Here is a 26,070-nt window from a genome sequence, read left to right as displayed (position 1 = left end):
GACTTCAATACCTGCATGGTCAAATCCATGCAAAAAAGAAATTGATATCAGGTGCTTACAAAAAATGAATATAATGTTAGCCTCCCAAATTTTCTTTTATGTTCATGTTGCCAGGGCTGGAAGAAAATAAACACATATTATAAATTTTTATAATGGTATCAGCCACTTTTTAAAAAAAATGTAAAATATAAAAAATAAAAGTGAGTACCATATCTACCATTGTAACATTATCATTATCATTTTGGTTTATTTCCTTTCAGTTTTTAAAACTGTGCATATTTCCTTATATATTTCAAATATGGAAATAAATTTTGTTTCTTACAGTGTTCACTGAAAATACTATAAAGTTTTATGAATACCCAATGTTCATAAGCAGAATGTAAAAAAGAGCTTCCTAATGGCCCCGTGTCATTAATGGCTATCCTATGGTTAGACACTTACAATTGCCTACATTTTGTTACTAATATAAATCATTCTGTAATGAACATCTTTGGTTGTACTTTTTAAAAAAATGTAATTTGAATTCTGGCCCTACCATTTAGAGCCCTTCATAAAGTTTCTTATCCTATGTGAGGATTATTTCAATTTCTTCACGGATAAAATGGGGATAATAATTGCTACCCTACCGTGTTATTGTTGTAAGGATTAAATGAGAATATATACGAAATCTCCTGGCCCATGGTAGATGTTCAGTGCCTTTCCTCAAAGAATTTGTAAAAGTAAGGTAAACATTTCCTAGTCTTCTATTTCCAATTTTCTGTCTTCACATAAAAATTAATCCAACTAAAACAAAGTGTAGCAATACAAGTATTTATGAGGGTATTCTAGCCCTAGAAAGGAAAAATGCCTAATTAACATGAAAATATAGCTTTATTTATCTTTTTTCCTTAAAAGTGTGGAAGACAACTTCATTAAAATCTTAAACTATGTCCAATATAATCTTCTTGCTGAATGGTAATCAAAGAGGGGGATTGGTGCCTATTTGCAGTCAAATTTAAACACCTTCCTTCACCTTTTTTTCAAGACTGGGATGAGAGCTGTACTACTGTGGTTAAGCTCCATGGAAATTTTAAGGCCATTTCTTATGTTTATTAATTACTGTTGACCATCGGGGTCACACCTGGGTTACTACAGACCTGAGTATCAGCCAGGTCCTATAGACATTCAAGTTCTAATAGAACTGAAACAAATTCATCATTTCTTTTTCATTCTTTTTAGTTGTTTTCACATGGTCAAGGCAGTACTTTTCAAAATACTTTAAAAATTACCAAGAAAGCATGAAAACAGCAAAATTTAGCTCTCATTTTATACTGCTTTCAGCTGGACAGCAATCACTTGGTTGCAGAATTGCCAAACCATTTGAAGTGAGGGGCATATATTTTCAGAGGCCCTGAGATCTCCCTTTGATCCTAAAACTAAGTGATCATCTATGAGATACTAAACTGAGAATTTACATATTCAAGAAGCTTTTGACTTTGTAACCTGTCAAATAACAAAAACAAAAAGTACTCCTGGAAATATTAGCATTTAAGTCTCATCAGTTACATCTTGGGGTTGAATCCCTTACTGAGGATAGCTTTGAATAGGGGAACACCTGGACACTCTTAGAAGCTTTAGCTCCTTGATGTTCTAAGACAATTAAGACTTTCAGATACCCTGGTTAATACTGTTCAAAAATGCTAAAAACTTCCTTAAAGAAAGGAAAAGAACAGGCTGTAGACACAAAAGGCTTTTAAATGACCCTAAAAGTGATAAAATAATGCTCTGGGGCTGGAATAGGAAAGAGATACAAGAAAACTTAATGATTTAAGATTTGAAAAAAAATTCCCTTGTTGATTTTGTTCCATGGCAGTGTCAACAACAAATTGGCACTTGTCAACTACCTCTACAAGGATTAAATCATGTGCTGCAGCAGCTGCTGATTTTCAACACCCCCTGAAAGGAGTTCAGGGTGGAGAGCAGAAATGAGAAACTCTGTGCTCTGGGAAAACTGGCAGAACAGGTCTTCAGATAGTTAGATATTTTCAGGATTCGATTATATGAGCCCAATTCTTGTATCTCTTCATATCTAGAAAAGCACTAAAATCCTTCATGGTGACCACTGCTCCTCATGACTAGCAGAAACCTTCTGAAAAAAATATGTGCTTGATTGTATATACTCTCCCTTTACCAAAATCACATATATACTGACCTTCCCCCCTACCTCTTTGGAGCAGTTTCTCAGAACTATCTGAAATGCTGTCTCCGGGGCTATAGTCCTCATTTTGCCCCAAATAAAACCTGACTCACAACTCTCACGTTGTGCATTTTTTTTAAGTTGACAGCAGTAGCTGTTTCTCGTTGTATAAGTCTGGATTTGCCTTCCTTGGTGAGGAAGCATCTTAACATCTTAACCCAGAGCTTCTTTTTTTCTGAAGAGTTCAGATGTTTCCAGAAATCAATAACTAAAGCATGTCAGCTCAGTCCTTCTCAAAGTCTTTTCCTTTACAGTGATATGCATCTCCTCAGTGCACACCCAACAGCCTGTCCTTAAATCTCTTCCGGATTAAACGGCTCAGAGCATAAAAGTTCCATGTATGACTAACTGGGTAGATATGCATACATTCCACGCTGATGCCCTACCATTGTTTCCTCTCTTGATAGTTTCCAGGACTGTCAGGGCTCAGAGAGGGCAGTGGAAAGGGGCCTATGATCCATGCAATGGGCTGTTCTGGTCCTGTCTCTGAATGTCTGATCATTATTCAACCCCATGATGTGTTCCCCAGCTGTCTATAGCTGCTAATGCCCTTGCCTAACCCTGTCTCTAATGCAGTAAGCATCTGGCGATGGCTGTGATGCATGGCTGCTTTATCCTCACTGTAGAGACCATGCTCCCATGTGTTACGTAGCTGCCCTTGAACCCAGAAGCCAATGTGGTAAGAACAGAGTGAGGGAGAAACAGCTCTGAGAGAGAGCTGAATTTACACTGAATATTTACTCTAAAGAAATTCTTTTAAACTAAAAGAGACTCTTAAACTGTAAAAAACTAAGATATCTTTGACTGAAAAATTTCAGTACTTTTCCCTCCAGATATCCAGTTGGTACCAGATTCAGGAAGAATTTTAATCATCATAGAATGCAAAGAATACTTAAATTTCTTTTTTTTTTTGCAGATATAAATATGGTAGGTAAATCGTGACACTCATCCACATTCCCCTTCATAAAATATGTCAAAATTTAAAAGATGATGATAGTAATCTTGGATCCACTTTGATTTATCAATAAAAGAAATCATTCACAGCCTACAGTACTTCAGTATGTATGTCACACCTTGAAACTGATCATGACAAATATGTCCTGATGCTATGATGGAAAAACAGTTCTAAACTATTCTGATCTCAAAATTTCAAACAAAAATCCTCTCAGTGACAGTGTGGTATTCTGCGGGGAAAAAAGCATTGTAGATTTAACTACCCATTTGATACATTTTTCAGACTTCTGGGGTAGAGATAAGTATGAGTAGCTTTGAATGTACTGAATGTATCCTGTGATACTGACACTTAGAGCAGAGAGCAAACTGGAACTCCATATACACAGCCACACGTGGGACCATCACTGCATCCTACCTACCCATAAGACAAAAGGCAAAGAGAGCCACACCCGGCAATGTTTTGTACATTACACACTCCTTGGTTATTCTTCTTTCATTTGTTAGTGGATATTGTATACTGAGATGCATTAAACTAAGGTTTTAATAACATTTGGAAAAAAAATGTTGCTTGTTTTCTCTGCACACAGGAAACTCTTGCTCACTCACAGTGTGACTTGAACTGCACTCAGCTTCTCTGTGTCTGTGTGTCAACAAAGGCTTTTTCATCCTTTATCAGATTAGCAAGGAGCAACATCTAGTTTCAGTCCCAGATCTGGGCCATGCTTATTCCTTACTTTTTTTTTTTTTTGGTCTTTTTCTCTTTCAGGACCTAGCTGGTATCAATAGAAAGGGCTCAGATTTGGGACTCAAAAGTCCTGTGTTCAAATTCTCCATGCTATTGTGTCCTTCGGGGAAACATCCCTTCTCTAAAACTCCTTTAAGTAAAACAGTCCCATGAGGCATTGTTGCGTTAACATATGAAAGGGGCTACTACATATTGTTGAATAATTAAGTGTGGGTCCCATTCTTATTAGCATTATGCTTCTTTACTGTTAAAATTGCTGGAGTGGCATATGGTGATTTGAAAATGCTTACTTTTAAAAAAAAGCTGTTGTTAAGCTAATTCAATACTGAAAATTATTTGGATCTCTTCTAATCAATATCCTTTGCACACAGTCATTCATTTCCTCTCTTTCAGCAAATTAATGGTTTTAGAGTTCCAGGACTTGATCTTCTCTTAGCCTTCTTTCTCTCTGCTCTTCTCACATTGTCTGGATGAACACAGCTTTGATCATCATTCAACTTTGTACCATAAAGAATATAAAAATAAAAATTTGTTAAAATGTTTTTCCCTGTTAACACTAAGATTATAGCTTTTCCCATTCTCACTAAGATAGGAATCCTAAGTTTGCTTTGAGGCTGATCTGTGTTTCTTCTCAGCTTTCCTGGTTGTGGTCCATCAGGCACCACTCCCCAACTCTGATCTCCTTGGGCTCCTCTCAACTTTCCTGCTGCTCAGCACCTCTCCTTTGGTTACAAGGTCTTTCCCACTCAGTTCTCTGAGAGGTTTCTAGTTTCTTTCTTCTACTAGGGTATGGTAACATAAGCTCTTCCTAAGATTTCCTCTGGTTTGGGCTAGTTAGTCACCTCCTTTTTGCCTCCAAAGGCTTCATACAAAGGGTAAAGATCACTTTAGATCCAACCACTCACTACTTGTAAAAGTACTAGAAAGTTGGGACTTCCCTGGTGGCCCAGTAGTTAAGAATCACCTGCCAATGCAGGGGACACAGGTTCGAGCCCTGGTCTGGGGATATCCCACATGCCATGGAGCAACTAAGCCTGTGCACCACAACTACTGAGCCTGCGCTCTAGAGCCCGTGAGCCACAGAGCCTGCACACCACAACTACTGAGGCCCGGGCACCTAGAGCCCGTGCTCTGCAACAAGAGAAGCCACCACAATGAGAAGCCCGTGCACCACAACGAAGAGTAGCCCCCGTTCACGGCAACTAGAGAAAGCCCGCGTGCAGCAACGAAGACCTAATGCAGCCAAAAATAAATAAAATTTAAAAAAGAAAGTACTAGAGGGTTGAATGTGATAACTTGAGTAGATGGTGTAACTGCAAAGTATGTTTCTTTCTGGGTAATAGTACACAGGCCAGTGCCGGTATTCTCAATCTCTCTCCCTACTTCCCTTGTATCAGCTTGCCTCTGAATTATGTTTATTTTTTAAAAGGCAACAAAATGCCTGTGAAAGATCAATACAATGAGAGGATAGATAAGTGAGCTGAATTGTGACAGATTCTAGCAGCGTTTCTATCAAGCAAGAAAACAAATCAAACTGCAACGACTAGTTCTCTGCAAGAATGTTCAGACTTCCAAGTGGATCTTTGAATGGTAAAGCATACAAATCAGGCCAAGATTTTAACATTCCACCCTGCTACCTCTCTTCTCTTGTAGACATATACTTGTCACAAACTGAATAGAAATATCCCTATTCCTATTCCAGGAAACCTGGCTTAATAGTCCCTATGAAAATCAATAGGTTCCAACTGACAGAATGCTTGAAGTTTCACTTCACTTGACACAGCTTGTTATCGTCAAGCTACTTTCCTTAATGTGTTCTGAGACCTCAATTGGGCCCAAAAAGTCTATTTGAGCTAGTGATTTATTATTCTCCTCTCCAACACTGACCAAGGGCAACCCTGACTCCACTTCTAGAGCATACCCATTAGTTGTTAAAAGTAGTTATAGCATTGTTTAATAGATGCATATCTTTAACCCAGATTGACCTAGCCATCTCTCTTACGTATATCACAGAAATTGAAAAATCAATGGCCTGTGATCAGTTTTCCATGTTCCCAAAGGTTAGATAGAAAGAGAAGATAGCAGGTAATCTTCAGTTTGCCAAGTGGTATAAATGTTATTATTTCTATTTCAGAACTGAAAAACCTGAAAACTCCTCTAATGGAGACATCCTGGAGATTCAACTACCAAGAATTTGAGGGAGGCCTGTGTACATTCTGTAATTTAATCTAGAGCAACTTTTCAAAGTCTCCTGCAGCATCATAGTTACATACTTAAAGAGCTAATTCATAAGAATATAAGGAAAAATGAATACAAATGAAAAACTAACTCATAGAATGATTAGCAAGTCACAACGTGTGGCTCTTTAACTAACTGAGAGGAGGATAAAAGGCCTCTTTTATCCTTTAGCACTTAATGGAAATTTTATAAAAGTTAGGAACATTTACTAGGTGAATGCTAATTAAATTATTCAAGAAAAGCCTTTCCAGAAATCTATAGATAACTTTACATTACAATAACTAAAATATGACAAAATTTAGACCTAAAACAGCTTCTAAACTATGGATCAAGTCAGAGTGCTCCAATGTCAAGAATCAGAATAGAGCAGTAGGGTTGAAAGTGTTCCAAATCTAGGAATCAAAGGCATCCAAGATTTGTTTAAGTATGAGGTCATATGACCAGAAATCTTTAGTGTCACATTAAATTTTATTGATAATAGTAAAATTTATACCCATTTTTAGCAGATATTTTAAAAGCAATCCCCAAATGATATAATTAGTTTATTCATACAGCAGTATACAATATGTCTGGTGCTGCTTACTGCTTAGTTTTCAATCAAGCTAATGAAAACATGAGAATTACACAGAATGAGCTGGTACTATTATAAAATATCTCTGTGGACCCATTTCAATTAATAATAAGAACAATGTTCACCATTTATTACATGCTCCCTAGGTGCTGAGAAATATTTTACATAAGTTATCTCATTTTAATTGTCACTAAAATGCCACGGGCTAGATGTTCTTAAACTCATTTCACAGATGAAGAAACTAAGATTGAGAGATTTACATAACCGTTGTAGGGTCACACAGGTAGTAAGTGGCAGAAATGATCCTGAACTCAAGTTGTCTGGCTCCACAGCCCATGATCTTACCCCACAACTACATAGCCATTCTTAAGGAGAGTCAGAAGACCTATACATTCTGAACTTATACACTGAGATTGACTCTCAGACTCATAAATTCTGAATTTACACACTGTGATTATTTCTTAGATTCAATACTGGGTATTTCATGAAAGGATTTTATAGCAATCTGAATGCAATCTTTTTCAAGAGGTGAGCCACATGGCTAGAAATGTCATCATGATTTTAGAATTCAAATATTTGTCTTCAAAATTCCAGGGACACTATAAATGATTGATTATCATAATTTTCTTAAATCTCAATCAGTTCTTGAAAATGAGCTATATTGATAGGCCTGAAGTGTGATTATTTAGACACACCCTAAGGGATGTACTCCTTAGAAAAAGAGATAATGCCTGTGACTCATTCCTGAAGTAGTGACTCCATTATCACCAAAATTCTTCAAAAGTTGTGATTCCATTTAACTCAGCAAAAGTCAGTCCAGACTGAAGGTTCCATCTGCATAATCTGTTCAAATTTTGACATTTTCTTGAATCTATTATTTTCCTTCTGTGAAGTTTTAAGTTCAGCATATTAAAAAGTCACGTAACATCAATAAAAAGGTCCCATCTTGTAAATCACTTATTGTCCCACTACCCGTGTCTGTCAGAATCTTTTTTCTTTCTTTTTTTTTTTTTTTTTAGGTTTCCCTGTTCTGAAGAGACTCATCCTAAGAGTTGTCTATCCACAGAAGGCAGCTTCACCCCATTCTTTCTCCTAGTCTTCTTTCCTACCTAGTCTTTTTTTAAAATAAATTTACTTTATTTATTTATTTTTGGCTGCATTGGGTCTTCGTTGCTGCACGCGGGTTTTCTCTAGTTGCGGCGAGAGGGGGCTACTCTTCGTTGCGGTGCTTGGGCTTCTCATTGCGGTGGCTTCTCTTGTTGCAGAGCATGGGCTCTAGGTGCGCCTGCTTCAGTAGTTGTGGCTCACAGGCTCCAGAGTGCAGGCTCAGTAGTTGTGGCACACGGGCTTAGTTGCTCCATGGCATGTGGGATCTTCCCGGACCAGGGCTCGAACCCTTGTCCCCTGCATTGGCAGGCGGATTCTTAACCACTGCGCCACCAGGGAAGCCCTGTCAGAACCTTTTAATGCCCCAAAGTTGTTCATCTGAGGACGCAGCTTAGAAAATCTTTCTACTCTACTTCAATTTCTTCTACATATCGCATAAAATGGAGATGATGAAAGGCTCATGAGTGAAGGAAAAAAGGAAGCCTTGTTTCCTTCATCCTGCATTCGTTTTACAAAGTTCACAGTAAAAGTTTCACTGATATCTGCAAGCCAATTACATACAAGGTAATGAGGTATTTATGGGCAACAAAAAATGGCTCTGCCTGTTAATTTTTAACTGTTTTAAAATAAAAAGTTACAAAATGAGTCACCTTTCCCAGGAGGAGAGTAGGTATGGCACTCCTAGTGACTTGATGAGTTCTTCAGTCCAAGGATCTCTAATACTATGTGGAAAAAAATTAAAAAAAATAAACAACCAAAAGAGCCCTTCAATTCATTTTCCTCTCTTGCTTACTCTCACTGCCCTCAAAGATTTATCCTCATTAATGACTTGATGAGACAAATGGATATTGTTTCTGGAAAAGTCCAGGATTTTCAGTATAGTAAAAAGTTGGTTCAATTATCATTTTCTGTTTTCTGGCACTTCAATACATCTATAATAGAGAGTCACTGGTGTTTATCAGGACATTTAGAGACTGTAAGATCTTGTAATGCTTTCTGAATGTCCAGAGAAAAGTTATGTTGAACAGGATCTCAATGTTGAAGTTTGGTTTAACTCAAATATTCTCATATACTGAAATTCTGAAATCCAGCATGGACACTAGTATACTGTCCTAAATTTAATAACTATTGATTTTTGCCATATTTTTTTCTCTCTCTATATATATATATGTGCACACACATACACACACACACACACTTTTCTTTCATTGTGAACTATCTGAAAGTAAGTTGCAGACATTAATGATGTTGGTCGATATGTATTTTTTTTTTTTTTTTTTTTTTTTTTTTGCTGTACGCGGGCCTCTCACTGCTGTGGCCTCTCCCGTTGCGGAGCACAGGCTCCGGACACACAGGCTCCGCGGCCATGGCTCGCGGGCCCAGCCGCTCCGCGGCATGTGGGATCCTCCGGGATCGGGGCACGAACCCGTGTCCCCTGCATCGGCAGGCGGACTCTCAACCACTGCGCCACCAGGGAAGCCCGGTCGATATGTATTTTAATGTATTCTAATTCTAGAAATTGTAGTTGTCTATAGATAAAGAACATGGTATTATATCCACATATAAAATATATGATAATTTAAAATATTTTTATTAAAATTACATGTTAAGTTCCCACAAGGATATTTTATTAGCCAAAATACCCAACTGTCTGAACATAACAAGCTACTTTATGTTTATTATCAGTATTAATTCTGTCCTGTACTTGACAACCAATGGAATGTGGATTTCTCCATAAGAGTAGATGCTTTAGTCTATCTTCCTATGGATAAATTAGAGTCTTTGTCTATCACTCAGACATATGAGTGTTTAATGGATTGTTAATGACACTCAGGGTGTTTTATAGGGGGAATAAGTCCCTTATTGCCAATGTAAACTAAATCCTTCCTAAAATATTAAGCTATGAGAAAGGAACATAATATTGCCAAAAAATAAAATTTGGGTAAACTGTCCTGAAAAGGCTTTTAAACAGATCCTGGGGAAGAGGATTATTGTTATCAAATAATTAACTTGTTGAAGAGATAGGGAACTTTTCTTGGACTTAAAAACATTTATATATGAATCTAATCACCTATAAAATGGATAGGTTTTCTTATGTTTATTAGTTTCTTGAATGTGATAAAAGTTTTATTCAACTTCAGATAGATTATTGAGTGGAATATTTTGAAATTCACCTTAGAGGTCCTCTTTTATTGATAGGATTTTGGGTGGAATTGTGTTACCCACTCCAAAATATGTTGAAGTACTAACCCCCTAGTCCTTAAAAATGTGACTTTATCTGGGAATTAGTTGTTGTAAATATAGGAAGTTAATTTAAGATGAGGTCATACTAGAGTAGGATGGGCCCCTAATCCAATAGAACTGGTGTCCTTATATGAAGAGGGAAATGTGAACACAGACATGCAGAGAGGGAAGATGATATGAAGACATGCAGGGAGAAGACTGCCATGTGACAATGAAGACAGAGATTAGAGTGATACAATGACAAGTCAAGGAACATCAAGCATTGCTGACAGTCACCAGAAGCTAGGAGAGAGGCATGGAACAAATTCTCCATCAGTGCCCTCAGAAGGAATCAACCTTGCCATCCCATCCCCTTGATATCAGACTTCTAGACTTAAAAACTGTAAAAGAATAAATTTTAATTGTTCTAAGCCATCCAGTTTATGGTAGTTTATTATATCAGCCCTATGAAATTCTTACAGATAGTTGATAGATGATAGACAGACAGACAGATGTAGATAGATAATCTTTCAAACCTCTTAAGTTTGGGTCTAATCATAAAATGAGGACCCAAGGAATTATCCAATGAAGTGGTACAGTAGCCCCAAAGTTGTTAGTTGAACCACATAAAATTGTCATTTTTATAGGTCAAGAATAGTTTAATAGATGCAGTTTTATGTGGCTCAATCTAATGAATAGATCACACAGATCATTCAAGTTTTCTGAAGCTCACTTTTCCTGTCAAGAGCAGATCTTTAACTGAATTTGCTAGAAGAATACTTTGTTTCCCCTGCATCACTTTTCCTCCATAAATAGATTCTTAGTCTTAAAATAAGATCATAGGCTTCATTCATTTCATTTGGATAAGGAAGTTCTGTCTTCATGACCTATATAGAATTAAACACTGGAGGCAATTTCTCTTTGAGGTTTTGCCTGCTATTCCTCTTGTTTATACATCTCTGGGCATGGCTGATTCTAGGAGACAATGCTGGGAATTCCATCTATGTTCAAAACTGAGGTTTCTCCAGGGGATTTCTCTCATTCCATTTGGTACAACAGTAACTGTGTTTGACAACATCTACCTTACTGCATCGCTCTGCAGTTCCATCTGACACTTGGTTCCTGTCCACATTTTCTTCGTGCCTGTCTTCTGAAGATGTTTCCACAACAGAGGTGGAGGAGAGAAGACAGGGAGGGCAAATCAGAGCTTTACTTTCTCAATGAATAAAAGTCATGAACCCACCAAATGTCTTCACTTGTCTCTTATTCCAATTCAACCAAAGATTTTTTGACTTAAACAAATATTCTCTAAACCAGCCCCTTGTCCTTTGGGATTCTGAGCATTCACAAGTCATTTCTGAATACTCATTTTCCTAGATGTCTATATAGCTAGTGCCTTTCAAAGTTTCCTCAACTATGAAAATAAAATAACCACACACAAATTTTACTGACAATTTTTTAACCAGAAAGAAATGATACAACCAAGTCCAAAAACATCTCTTGTGTCACTACTGCTAAAGCATGCCAATATATTTTCATAAAAAGCAGATGTTTAACAGGAAATTCTATTTCATGAAATTTTAATAATCCTTAGTTCAAATATATTTTATGACTATAAGAAATTGATTTAAGAGAAAACTCCAAAGCTTATCAATCAAAAGCTGCCTCTACATTCTGGAATCATTGGCATACGAAATAGGAAATCCAGAATAAAGACCTTATTAGGAGCAACTGCCATTTAAACTATTACCTTCTTCAGTTATACTGTTCTTGTTAGTTGAATGGCCTTAAATTCTAACAGATTGTTTGAAAATGTCATTCTACTTCTACTTGACTGAAAACATTGTGCCATTATTCTCTTCTTCATTATATGAGAGTCTAAAATTTCCCTGTGCCAGACAATACATAAACAGTTGGTGATATTAAGCTGACTTTAGAAAAAAAAATCCCTTGGCCTCAAAGAGGTATTATTTGACTTCAAAAGTTACAGTATGTCTCTCCTCAGCATATGTTACATCTGGGTTTTCAGAAATATATATATTTCACATATTTGTTCACATAAAATTTGAGAAATGAAGAATTTGTTATAAAAGAATATATTGTCCTTTTGTGGTTTTATAAGGGGAAATTACCTAAGGACAGAAAGTATAAGTAGGGCATTACAATGACAAATATTCTCTGGGGCACAGGGAGTATAAAAATGCCAGTATTACATGCTGGCATTTGTATTTTGAACTCTCACCTTAGTATTTCTTACTTATTGGAGATGAGCCTAAGTAACTTTTGCCCCCTCAGCTCACCTACAAGTTTAGGGCAAAAAAAAAAAAAGCCGAAAACAAAATCCTTCCTTCTTGTTCAAATATGGACTTCTTCGATGAGCAGGTTCAGTCCCAGATACATTAGCATTTGCCTGGTTGTACTTTACTGAAGTAAACCCACCATTTGAAAATCAAGTTAGAAGCTGATGACTTCTTTAACAAATGCATCTATTTGTGTTTCATTTAGGTATTTTTAAATAGCAACCTTTTCTAGTATATTAAATTGTGATTGGAGATTATATAAATGTACATATATATCTGAAAACATGACAGGTATACAAAGCAAAGTTTACCTGGCAACTCTAAATGTCTTTCCATTCCATACTTCTCCTCCCCACAACCGTATCTAATTTGAGATCCAGTTGCTTTCAAAGAATCACAATTTCCATCAAAAAATAACCCATTTGGCTGCATAATCATGATTCAAATGAGTTAGCCGCACATAGCAGCTCTCTGGCCCTTTTGTCCTTCGAATCAGGGCTCCTGCCTTCTCCAGGTCACAGATCCTTTAGAGATGCTATTATATAATGAAATAAACTTACTGTTTTCTTTAACACTTTGAGAGCATAAGGCTTCTGGGTCCCCTTCTGTTTGCATCTGTATACAATGGATGTAGCACCCCTTGAGGGGGAAAAAGACAAAAAGAAAATGTTATGCTTTGGACAAGAAATTAAGGGGAAAGCTTGAAAATAAGTATGTCTTACAGTTATCCTCATAACTGACAAGTGTTTATAAGTTCTATTATAGGACCGGCCCAACTGTTGAGAGGATTTTTTTCTCATAACTAAAGATAGTGTGCTCAGATTTTCCTGTCTGCTCTTTTTCTCCTAGCTCAACGCTATACAAGTAACCTGCCTAAGGCTGTTGCCTTCAGTCATCTCTGGAGAAAAGTAAGCCTTATGGCTTCAGGGAGAGGGTTTAATTGCAGCACTAGGCTGTAAGGGTCAGGAAAGTCTCCACTACTGGCAAGCGTGCTGGGGACCCTTGAGAATTTACACCACTTCATTTGGCCTGGCATTCTCCGAGAGCCAATATTAGTCCCATAGAGATACCGGTTCCTTCATCTTGGTGAATACTGCTACCACTTACTCACACGTGCCTAACAAAAATGATTATGTGAAATGTCCAGGAGAAAATCCTATTAAAATGGTCAAAGATATACAGAGCAAAAGTAAATTTATCCCTCTATAAAAAACTTGGAGAAGCAGAGAAAGTTTTTTACTTTTAACGCAGAATGGTAAGAAGAAACTCAATAACTATCTTTATGTATGTGATACATGTGCGAAGTTACTAAAAAGAGAACATTAAAAAGCAGGACATTGTGGTCCTGATGCTTCCTCTCCAGTCATGAGAGCAAGAGAACAAGACAGAGATAAAAAGAGATGGAGCAGGCTTAAGTATAACCTTAGAGAACTTCAGATAAGTCTTAAAATAAGATCAGTTGAAGTAAATCTGTCATACTTTGAAGATTAGGCCAAAGGACCTCTCATGATACATTCAGTCCAGTGGTTCTGAAATTCTAAGAAAGAACAAAAGAAATAAACAAATCAAGCATATTCCTAGCTACCCACACACATCAAATTTTTAATAGACCCAGCAAGAGTCAGGAACTGGTGGTGTAAATGCTAATAGGTAAGAACAATTTCAACACATTTTTTTTAAAACTGTGGTAAGATAATAACATATACATAAAGAAATAAAGAGTTGCAACGGAATAAACGGAGGTAAATAAAAATTCTATTTTCTTTATTTTTAATTGCTCTAAATTATATCTATATAAAGCAAAAATACTAATTCACTGTGTTTATGGCATATGTAAAAGTAAAATGTATGACAACAATAGCACAAAGAATGGGAGAAGAATTTGAGAAAATACTGTTAAGTCCTTATATTACATGTTAAGTAGTATGATATTATTTAAAAGTAAACTCTGATTAATTAAAGATGTATATTGTGTAACCTAGGGCAATGAATAAAATAATCTTTAAAAGAAAAAAATCAATAATGAAGCTAAAATGGAATAATGAGAAATGAAATGCTGGGGAACAAAACAAAATAAGAGATTAAAAAATAAAACAATTAACAATATGGTGTATTTTAATCCAATCATATAAAAATTACATTAAATGTAAACTTTATAAGCATATCAATTAAAGATAAAGATCATCAGTCACATGCTACAACAGACTCCACTTAATCTTCAGTCTCAATCTGTAGCAATGACCTAAACAAATAATTCCATGTTGTTTTAAGAAAATTTTGTTTATGCTGAAAATCTACCACACTAGGGTACCCTCCAAATTTTTTGTCATATATAAACTCATTTAGCCAATGACGTGTTTCTAATAAATGACTCATTACTTCAGGTTCAAGAAAAATAAAGTGAAGATGATCAGATTAGATTGAAAAAATCAAGACCAAACTATACACCATATACAATAAACCAATTTTAAATATAAAGGGTAAATAGGTTAAAAATAAAATGATAAGATGAGAGATACTATGAAAACACTAAACAAAAGAAAGCAGGAGTAGTTATATTAATATCATGTCAAACAGACTTCAAAATAAGGATAAAGATGAACACGGCTTAATTATTACGAGGTCTATTCCACAAAATGACATAACAAATGTAAATGTGTATGCACCTAACAATAGTGCTTCAAAATACATGAAGCAAAAACTGATAAAACTGAACAGAGAAATAGACAAATCCACAAATACAGTTGGAGACAGCAACCTCTCAGCAGTTAATAGAGAAAGCAGAAAAATTACCACTGAGGATATGGAGGACATGAACAACATTATCAACTAAACTAAGTTAAATGACATTTAGAAAACACTACATAAAAACAGCAGAATACACTTTCTCTTTGAAGTTAGAGATTCATATACTTGATTTCCTGACTTAGTATAAAGCTACAGTAATCAAGAGAGTGGTATTGAAGGAAGAATAAACATGTAGACAATGGAATGGAAAAAATAATCCAGAAATAGTTGTACACATATTTGGCTAACTGGTTTCTGACAAAGGTAAATAAATAGGCAATTTGGTGGAGAAAGGACAGTTTCATCAAGTATAAATAGTGCTGGAACAACTGGATACACATATGCAAAAAACAAAAGTAAAAACAATAAGCCTTTATCCAAGCTCACACTCTATGAAAAAATTACTCAAAATGGATCATAAATATAAATGTAAAACCTAAAATTCTAAAACGTAAAAAAAAGAAGAAAATTTTGTGACCTTTAGTTACACAATGATTTCTTACATACACAGCTCAAAGCACAATAATTCAAAGAACAAAAAATAAATTGGACTTCATTTAAATTAAGAGTGTCTGCTTTATGAAAGACACAGAAAGGGAGAAAGTTTTTATAATTACATATCTGATAAAGGACTTGTATCTAGAATTACAAACAAACTCAAAGTCCAATAATAAGAAAGTAATGCATTTTAAAGATGGGCCAAAGATTTGAATATATACTTCACCAAAGAAAATATATGGATGGCAAAAAGCACAAAGAAAGATGCCCAACATCATTAGTCATTAGGGAAATGCAAATTAAAACCACAATGAATCACTGTAGAAATCAAAAAATACCTAGAAACAAATGACAATGAAAACACCACGACCCAAAACCTATGGGATGCAGCAAAAGCAGTTCTAAGAGGGATGTTTAGAGCAATACAATCCTACCTCAAGAAGCAAGAAACATCTCAAATAAACAACTTAACCTTACACCTAAAGCAATTAGAGAAAGAAGAACAAAAAACCCACAAAGTTAGCAGAAGGAAAGAAATCATAAAGATCAGATCAGAAATAAATGAAAAAGAAATGAAGAAAACGATAGCAAAGATCAATAAAACTAAAAGCTGGTTCTTTGAGAAGATAAACAAAATTGATAAACCATCAGCCAGACTCATCAATAAAAAAAGGGGAAGACTCAAATCAATAGAATTAGAAATGAAAAAGGAGAAGTAACAACTGACACTGCAGAAATACAAAGGATCATAAGAGATTACTACAAGCAACTATATGCCTGTAAAATGGACAACCTGGAAGAAATGAACAAATTCTTAGAAAAGCACAATCTTCCAAGATGGAACCAGGAAGAAACATAAAATAAAAACAGACCAATCAAAAGCACTGAAATTGAGACTGTGATTAAAAATCTTCCAACAAACAAGCCCAAGACCACATGGCTTCACAGGCGAATTCTATCAAAGAGCTACACCTATCCTTCTCAAAAATCTTCCAAAATATAGAAGAGGGAGGAACACTCCCAAACTCATTCTACAAGGCCACCATCACCCTGATACCAAAACCGGACAAGGATGTCACAAAGAAAGAAAACTACAGGCCAATGTCACTGATGAACATAAATGCAAAAATCCTCAACAAAATACTAGCAAACAGAATCCAACAGCACATTAAAGGATCATACACCATGATCAAGTGGGATTTATCCCAGGAATGCAAGGATTCTTCAATATACGCAAATCAATCAATGTGATACACCATATTAACAAACTGACGGATAAAAACCATATGATAATCTCAATAGATGCAGAAAAAACTTTCAACAAAAGTCAACATCCATTTATGATAAAAACCCTCCAGAAAGTAGGCATTCAGGGAACTTATCTCAACATAATAAAGGCCATATGTAACAAACCAAAGCCAACATCATTTCAATAGTGAAAAACTGAAACCACTTCCACTAAGATCAGGAACAAGACAAGGTTGCTCAATCTCACCACTATTATTCAACATAGTTTGGGAAGTTTTAGCCACAGCAATCAGAGAAGAAAAAGAAATAAAAGGAATCCAAATCAGAAAAGAAGAACTAAAACTGTCACTGTTTGCAGATGACATGATACTATACATAGAGAATCCTAAAGATGCTACCAGAAAACTACTCTAGCTAATCAATGAATCTGGTAAAGTTGCAGGATACAAAATTAATGCACAGAAATCTCTTGAATTCCTAAACACTAAGGATGAAAAATCTGAAAGTGAAATTAAGGAAACACTCCCATTTACCATTGCAACAAAAAGAATAAAATACCTAAGAATAAACCTACCTAAGGAGACAAAAGACCTGTATGCAGAAAACTATAAGACACTGATGAAAGAAATTAAAGATGATATAAATAGATGGAGAAATATACCATGTTCTTGAATTGGAAGAATCAATAATGTGATAATGACTATACTACCCAAAGCAATCTACAGATTCAATGCAATCCCTATCAAGCTACCAATGGCATTTTTCACAGAACTAGAACAAAAAATTTCACAATTTGTTTGGAAACACAAAGGACCCCGAATAGCCAAAGCAATCTTGAGAAAGAAAAATGCAGCTGGAGGAATCAGGCTCCATGACTTCAGATTATACTACAAAGCTACAGTAATGAAGATAGTATGGTACTGGCAAGAAAACAGAAATATAGATCAATGGAACAGGAGAGAAAGCCCAGAGATAAACCCACGCACATATGGTCACCTTATCTTTGACAAAGGAGGCAAGAATATACAATGGAAAAAAGACAGCCTCTTCAATAAGTGGTGCTGGGAAAACTGGACAGCTACATGTAAAAGAATGAAATCAGAACACTCCCTAACACCACACACAAAAATAAACTCAAAATGGATTAAAGACCTAAATGTAAGGCCAGACACTATAAAACTCTTAGAGGAAAACATAGGCAGAACACTCTATGACAGAAATCACAGCAAGATCCTTTTTGACCCACCTCCTAGAGAAATGGAAATAAAAACAAAAATAAATGAATGAGACCTAATGAAACTTAAAAGCTTTTGCACAGCAAAGGAAACCATAAACAAGACAAAAAGACAACACTCAGAATGGGAGAAAATATTTGCAAATGAAGCAACTGACAAAGGATTAATCTCCAAAATTTACAAGCAGCTCATGCAGTTTAATATCAAAAAAACAAACAACACAATCCAAAAAATGGGCAGAAAGAAAACCTAAATAGACATTTCACCAAAGAAGATATACAGAGAGCCAACAAACACATGAAAGAATGCTCAACGTCTAGCTAATCATTAGAGAAATGGAAATCAAAAGTACAATGAGGTATCGCCTCACACCAGTCAGAATGGCAATCATCAAAAAATCTAGAAACAATAAATGCTGGAGAGGGTGTGGAGAAAAGGGAACCCTCTTGCAGTGCTGGTGGGAATATAAATTGATACAGCCACTATGGAGAACAGTATGGAGGTTCCTTAAAAAACTAAAAATAGAACTACCATATGACTGAGCAATCCCACTACTGGGCATATACCCTGAGAAATCCATAATTCAAAAAGAGTCATGTACAACAATGTTCATTGCAGCTCTATTTAAAATTGCCAGGACATGGAAGCAACCTAAGTGTTCATTGACTGATGAATGGATAAAGAAGATGTGGCACAAATTTACAATGGAATATTACTGAGCCATAAAAAGAAATGAAATTGAGTTATTTGTAGTGAGGTGGATGGACCTAGAGTCTGTCACACAGAATGAAGTAAGTCACAAAGAGAAAAACAAATACTGTATGCTAACACATATATATGGAATCTAAAAAAAAAAAAAAAAGGTTATGAAGAACCTAGAGGCAGGACAGGAATAATGATGCAGACGTAGAGAATGGACTTGAGGACACGGAGAGGGGGAAGGGTAAGCTGGGACGAAGTGAGAGAGTGGCATTGACTTATATATACTACCAAATGTAAATAGATAGCTAGTGGGAAGCAGCTACATAGCACAGGGAGATCAGCTTGGTGCTTTGTGACTGCCTAGAGGGGTGGGATAGGGAGGGTGGGAGGGAGGGAGACGCAAGAGGGAAGAGATATGGGGATGTATGTATATGTATATGTATATGTATAGCTGATTCACTTTGTTATAAAGCAGAAACTAATACACCATTGTAAAGCAATTATACTCCAATAAAGATGTTAAAAAAAAACAAAAAACAGAAAACCACAATGAGATACAACTACACTCTTATTGGAATGTCTAAGAAAAGAGAGAGAGAGAGGCAATACCATGGCTGGCAAGGATGCAGAGCAACTGAAATTTATACACTGCTGGAAGGAATGCAAAATGATACAGCCACTTTGGAAAACAGCTTGGCAGTTTCTTATAAAATTAAGAATACCATACCATTGAAAGCTATGTTCACTCACAAATTTGAACGTGAATCTTTATAGCAGCTTGTCAGTAATCAGGAAACACTATAAACAACTCCCATATCCCTCAACTGAGAAATGAGTAGAATACTCATAAATAAAATGGAATGAACTAGGATACACACAATAACTTGGATGATTCTCTAACATAGTATCCTAAGTGAAAGAAGCCAGGCTCAAAAGGATGTATATTGTATGACTCCACTTATATAATATTCTTGCAAAGATAAGACTGTAGGGACCGAAAATAGATCAGTGGCTAAGAAGTGGGGGAGGGACTGACTACAAGTGAGTATGGGAGAATTTCCTAGCATAATGAAATTGTTCTGTATCTTGACTGTGGTGGTTTTTACATAACTATATACATTTGTCCAAACAGGTAGAAATGTGCAATAGAATGGGTGAAATTTATAATTATATAATTTAGAGTTATACCTTAATAAAAATACAGTAAAAAACCTTTCCAAGAAAACCATATTGTTCAAAAGTAAGATTAAAAAACCACACTACCAAAATGTAGCCTATAACTTTCAACTTACTCTATTTTCATTTAATCCCAACTGGTGAAATAAAAAAAAAAAAAAGAAAGAGAAAATAAATATAAAGGGAAGTGATTTGCAAACATTGAAGAAAACTAAAAATTTAATTTTAATTTTTATACCAATTGGAAAATTAATATTATTTAAGAATTCATGTAAAAGAAAATATATTAAATAGCATCCATTCCTTAATTTCCTTATCACAGTAAATTAACCTATCAATAATTTCAATATATAAATCATTACCATAACAACAGCTTTCAAAGAAATTTTAACAAAATACATTCTTGTCTGATCAAGCTCAAGATACAAGTATGCTAGAAATAACTTAAAGATTTTTTAATTTTTGTGTATGAAGAATCCATTAAGAATGTCCAATTTATTTTGTTAAGTAATAGTCTTGTTAATATTAATAGAACTTTTAATTTTTTCCCAGCTATACTTATAACACAGGTTTTTTCTTTTCTTTTCTTTATAATCTCACCTTTTTACTCTTCCCTTTTCTCTTTTTTCTTCTTTTAGAAAAACAAGAGTGGCTAAAGATTGGTTTAATTTTTCCCTTCAAAAGAAATCCAAGTGCATTGACATAACTGTCCATCCACTGGCTGATAGATATACATATGTATTCAAAGGGCCAGGCAGAGGTCAATCTGCTTCGAAATGGAAGCAGGAAGTCCGAAGTCTGGATTCACATCAGTGTTTTGGGGAATTAGGATGATTGCACAGTGTTAAGACAATTTATAATCACTGGCATTCTCCTATCAAGGGAGGTTATAAATCAGAGACTGGCTTTCTGGGGGAGAACCTAGTGGGACATTTGTGACTTGGTTGAAGCAATAGAGAGCTTGGCTTCCCTTGGCACCAAACATAAAACTTAGTTTTGGGAAATGCAAGAGAACTTCAGGTATGGAATCTCTTAAGATATAGAAGTCTGGAAGGACTATTGACTACTCTGTTGTTTGGCCCCAGTTGTATCTCTGTAATGACATGCTTCACAGCCATGTAAAATGGTCTTTGCTAAGGATATTAGGCCTCATAGGTTATTTTTTTAAATTAATTTATTTATTTTTGGCTGTGTTGGGTCTTCGTTGCTGCGCGCGGGATTTCTCTAGTTGTGGCGAATGGGGGATACCCTTCGTTGTGGTGCATGGGCTTCTCATTGCAGTGGCTTCTCTTGTTGCGGAGCACGGGCTCTAGGCATGCCAGCTTCAGTAGCTGTCGTGCACGGGCTCAGTAGTTGTGGCTCATGGGCTTAGTTGCTCCTCAGCACATGGGATCTTCCTGGACCAGGGATCGAACCCATGTCCCCTGCATTGGCAGGTGGATTCTTAACCATTGTGCCACCAGGGAAGTCCTAGGCCTCATAAGTTATTAAAGACTTTCACCTTTTTTTTTTTTAATGGGAGGAGTCTTGAAATAGAACCAAAGAGTCTTGTTACCTTTTTCTGATGTTGAAGGTGCTTGGTTAAAGAATATAGTTATGTCAAAATATTAACCATTTCTAAACATTTCAATTCATTGATTTCTTGTTCTTCTGTTTGTTTTTACAGTTGATTTAAAAATTTTTTATTTCCAAGGTGTGTTTGTGCATGCAAAAAAGATCCTCCTAATGTTCATTTTGAAAAGGTTTAAGAGCAAAGATGTGACTTTTAAGAACTGTCAATCAGATGTTGAAAATGTGTGTGCGACTCTGTATAGCACTGTATTTCTTCCACATGATTGACTTGCTATTATTTAACAAGGCTGTTCTTTTCACTGATTTTGATTAGATGAATTATTAAAGAAGACTGGTTATAACCTCAAAATTGATTCTTCTTGGGGGTCAAAGGAGAGTCACATTCAGGAACAGGAGGCTTAAAAGTCAAAGTCTCTGAGTGTTTAATGTCAGCATACATCTGGCTCTATTCCAGCAACAGTTTTTCATTGTTTCATTCTCTATCTCCATCAGCTGCAACTCCTCAATGTTCTTCACTACTTAAGTGTTTCAAGATGTTCTTTGGTCACCAAAGATTAAAAAAAAACAAAAACTAAACCTTAAAGCAACAAAGAATGAAGAAAAAAATTGCTCAAATGATTTAATTACTGATTTGGCATTTTCAACCTACAACTTGAAGAATGGCTAACCTTTAGAATTTAGAAAGTTGCTATTAGACCTGGAGTTTTTCCAAGTCAATTAAATTTTACAATCTTAAAGTAAATCTCAAAAATATCATATCAAGGAATGATACTGAACCCCAGACCTTAAGAAGCGCTCAAGGCCCAAAGTTTTAATAAGCTTGAGTTCAGAGTCTGTCCGTAACTGCACTCCCTTCTCTGGTTCATTGACTTGCTAAATCCCACAGGGAGCAAGAGCAAGCACTCCATTTCAGTAACAGGGTCATATCACGTCCTCTTACTTGGGGAATTATATTGACTTGTAGCTGTCTCCCTGAAAGATTCTCATTTGTTGTTTCACACTGAGGTCAGCTTAGTCTATATCCACTGTATTTTATGTCTAATTCCTGACCTATATTCCTTTCCTCAAGACCTATACACCTATACCTATACCTATACCTATACCTATACACCTATACCAAGACCTATACACCTATACCTATACCTATTGCCAAGTGTTTAACTTTTCAACTCTGATCACCAACTCAGGTCATAAACCATTATATTCCCTACTTAGTGTGTCTCTAGTTTCCTCACTACCCTGCTTGTCTGGTTAACAATTTCTTTCAATGGTTGTCTGACAGCACCTAGCTGTGACTTTGCTCCTAGGGCCTGAATCTCTGCAAGGACTTGCTGAAACATGACACCTTTTGTTCCAAAAATTTAACAAAACCCCCGTCCTAAGGTAAACTAAGAGCTTAAGAAGCTTTAGAATCCAAATGCTGAATTTTGGCCACCGCAAAGTAAAAAACAACTTCAAATTATCAGGCTGCCTTAAGTATTTGTTCTCAATGACAAAGTGATGTGACTGTAAAAATTGTAAATATAAAAGGTCTTAATACTGTTGGCCATCAGTATCAATTATTCACTTTTTTTTTTTTTTTTTTTTTTTTTTTTTTGTGGTACGCGGGCCTCTCACTGTTGTGGCCTCTCCCGCTGCGGAGCACAGGCTCCGGACACGCAGGCTCAGCGGCCATGGCTCACGGGCCCAGCCGCTCCACGGCATGTGGGATCTTCCTAGACTGGGGCACGAACCTGTGTCCCCTGCATCGGCAGGTGGACTCTCAACCACTGCGTCACCAGGGAAGCCCCAATTATTCACTTTTTATGAGGACTTTTTCTTTTCTCTTTGAATGGGTGTGTGCACATGCATGCAGCACACAAAGAATTGATTTTCCAATCAACCATTTAATGCCACGATACATTTGAGGACAGCTATGGCTCTTCTTTTTCCACATCTACCCTCCATTGCCAGTCCCATTTTCTTCTATCGCATACCATCTACTATATTTAATACATATCCATCTAATCCAACTTCCACACCTTCACTTAAGCTTGTTAACATCAAATGCAATATGTACTATTGTTTTTGTATACTATTTATCATAATTTTTTGGCTTTATTGAGATGTAATTGAGATATTACATTGTGTAAGGTTAAGGTGTACAGCATGTTGATCTGATACAAGTGCATACTGTGAAATGACTATCACAGTTGTGTTAGTTGTGTTAGTTAACACTTCCATCATCACCTCACATAATTATTTCTGTGGTGAGGACATCCAAGATACATTCTTTTAGCAACTTTCAAGCATATAATACAGTATTTATTGTTAACTATAATCACCATGCTGTACATTAGATCCCCAGAACTTATTTACCTTGTAACTGGAAGTTTGTACCCTTTGACCTACATCTCCCCGTAACCCCCATCTCCCAGCCTCTGCAACCACCATTATTTCTACGAGTTTGGTTTTTTTATATTCCACATATAAGTGGTATCACTTGTCTTCCTCTGTCTGACATTTCACTTAGCATAATGCCCTCAAGGTCCATTCATGCTGTCACAAATGGCAGGATGTTCTTTCTCATTACTGAATTTCATATATATATATATACACACACACACACACATACACACACACCTGCTGATGGACACTTAGGTTGTTTCCATACCTTGGCTATTGTGAATAATGCTGCAGTGAACACAGGAGTGCAGATATCTTTTTGAGATACTGGTTTAGTTTCCTTTGGATATATACCCAGCAGTGGTATTGCTGGATTATATAGTTCTATTTTTCATTTTTTGAGGATCCTCCATATTGTTTTCTATAGAGGCTGCACCAATTTACATTCCCATCAACATAAAGTTTCCCTTTTCTCCATATTCTCACCAACACTTATCTCTTGTCTTCTTGATGACAGCCATCCTAACAGGTGCGAGATGAAATCTCATTGTGGTTTTGATTTGCATTTTCCCAGATGATTAGAGATGTTGAGCATCATTTCATGTACCTATTGGCCGTCTGGATGTCTCCTTTGGAAAAGTGTCTATTTGGTTCCTCTGCCAATTTTTTTTTTAAATTAATTAATTTATTTATTTTTGGCTGTGTTGGGTCTTCGTTTTCTGGGCAAGGGCTTTCTCTAGTTGCGGCAAGTGGGGCCACTCTTCATCGTGGTGCATGGGCCTCTCACTATTGCGGCCTCTCTTGTTGCGGAGCACAAGCTCCAGATGCGCAGGCTCAGTAGTTGTGGCTCACAGGCCCAGTTGCTCCGCGGCATGTGGGATCTTTCCAGACCGGGGCTCGAACTCGTGTCCCCTGCATTGGCAGGCAGATTCTCAACCACTGCGCCACCAGGGAAGCCCACCCCTTTTTTAATCAGATTGTTTTTCACCTTTTAATAGCAGTATGTAGTTCATTTACATTTAATATTACTAGTGATATGATTGGGTTTAAGTCATCCACATTGCTATTTGTTTTTTGTTTCATTTGTTCTTTGTTCCTTTTTCTACATTTTACTACTGTGCTTTGGATTGAGTATTTTAGTATTTTCAGTATCTATTTTGTCACCTCTCTTGGCCTTTAAGGTATACCTCATTATTTTGTTAATGGTTGTTCTCAGGATTACAGTATATATCTTTAACTTATCATAGTCGGCTCATAGCTAATACTGTAAAATATAAGAACCTCAAAAACAGTAATTCCATTAACGACCTTCCCTTCTTTCTCTATTCTTTATTGTTTTTGTATATTTTACTTCTGCAATGATTTTTATTTTGCTTCAAATGACTAGTTTTTTAAAAGATATTAAGGGAAGGGTGAAAACTATTTTCTATTTATATTCTTCTATTTCCAATCTGAATTTCTGTCTGGTATTATCTCCCTTCAGCCCAAAGAACTTCCTTTAGCATTGCTCGTAGTTCATGGTCACTGACAGTAGATATTCCCAGTGTTCATTTATTTTTAAATGTCTTTATTTTACTCTAATTTTTGAGAGATATTTTCACTAGATACAGAATTCTGAAGTGACAGGTTTTTTTTTCTGGAACTTAAAAGGTGTTGTTCCATTATCTTCTACCCTGTTTTTTTTCTGATGAGGTATTAGCCGTTAATTTGTATCACTGTTCTCTGTATATATCATATCATCTTCAGTTGTTTTAAAGATTTTTCCATTTATCTTTGGTTTTTGGCTTTAGACTATATATCTAGGTTTGGTTTTCTGTTCATTTATTATGGTTGCTGCTCAATGAGCTTCTTAAATCTGCAACGTTCTTCACCACATTTGACAAATGTTTGTCCATTATTTCTTTAAACATTTTTCTCCTGCCTCTGGGATGCATATTATGTGTATAATAGCCTTCTGGATATTTTCCCACAAGTTATTGGGACGCTGTTCCTTTTTTACCACTTGTTTTGTTCTCTATTATTCAAATTGGATTTCTATTGATTGTCTTCAAGTTTACTGACTCTTTCTTCTGCAACCTCCAATCCACTCTTAA

The 26,070-nt window shown here is 36.0% G+C and overlaps 1 protein-coding gene across 1 annotated transcript in view; it reads right to left on the bottom strand.

The window, feature by feature from the left end:
- CAMK4 (calcium/calmodulin dependent protein kinase IV) overlaps window positions 1–26,070 on the bottom strand; it is a gene marked incomplete at its 3' end in the record, with an annotated part of 225,076 nt that overhangs the window by 101,986 nt on the left and 97,020 nt on the right. The window contains exon 2 of the mRNA XM_081231304.1: window positions 12,935–13,013. Coding sequence (XP_081087430.1) covers window positions 12,935–13,013 — 79 coding nt within the window. The remainder of the gene's footprint in view (window positions 1–12,934; window positions 13,014–26,070) is intronic.

Source organism: Mesoplodon bidens (genome assembly GCF_964165515.1).
Source record: "Mesoplodon bidens genome assembly, chromosome: 4".
NCBI classification, from domain to species: domain Eukaryota; kingdom Metazoa; phylum Chordata; class Mammalia; order Artiodactyla; family Ziphiidae; genus Mesoplodon; species Mesoplodon bidens.
The sequence above is the reverse complement of the archived record's forward strand: the minus strand, read 5'-3'. Positions and strand labels throughout refer to the sequence as shown.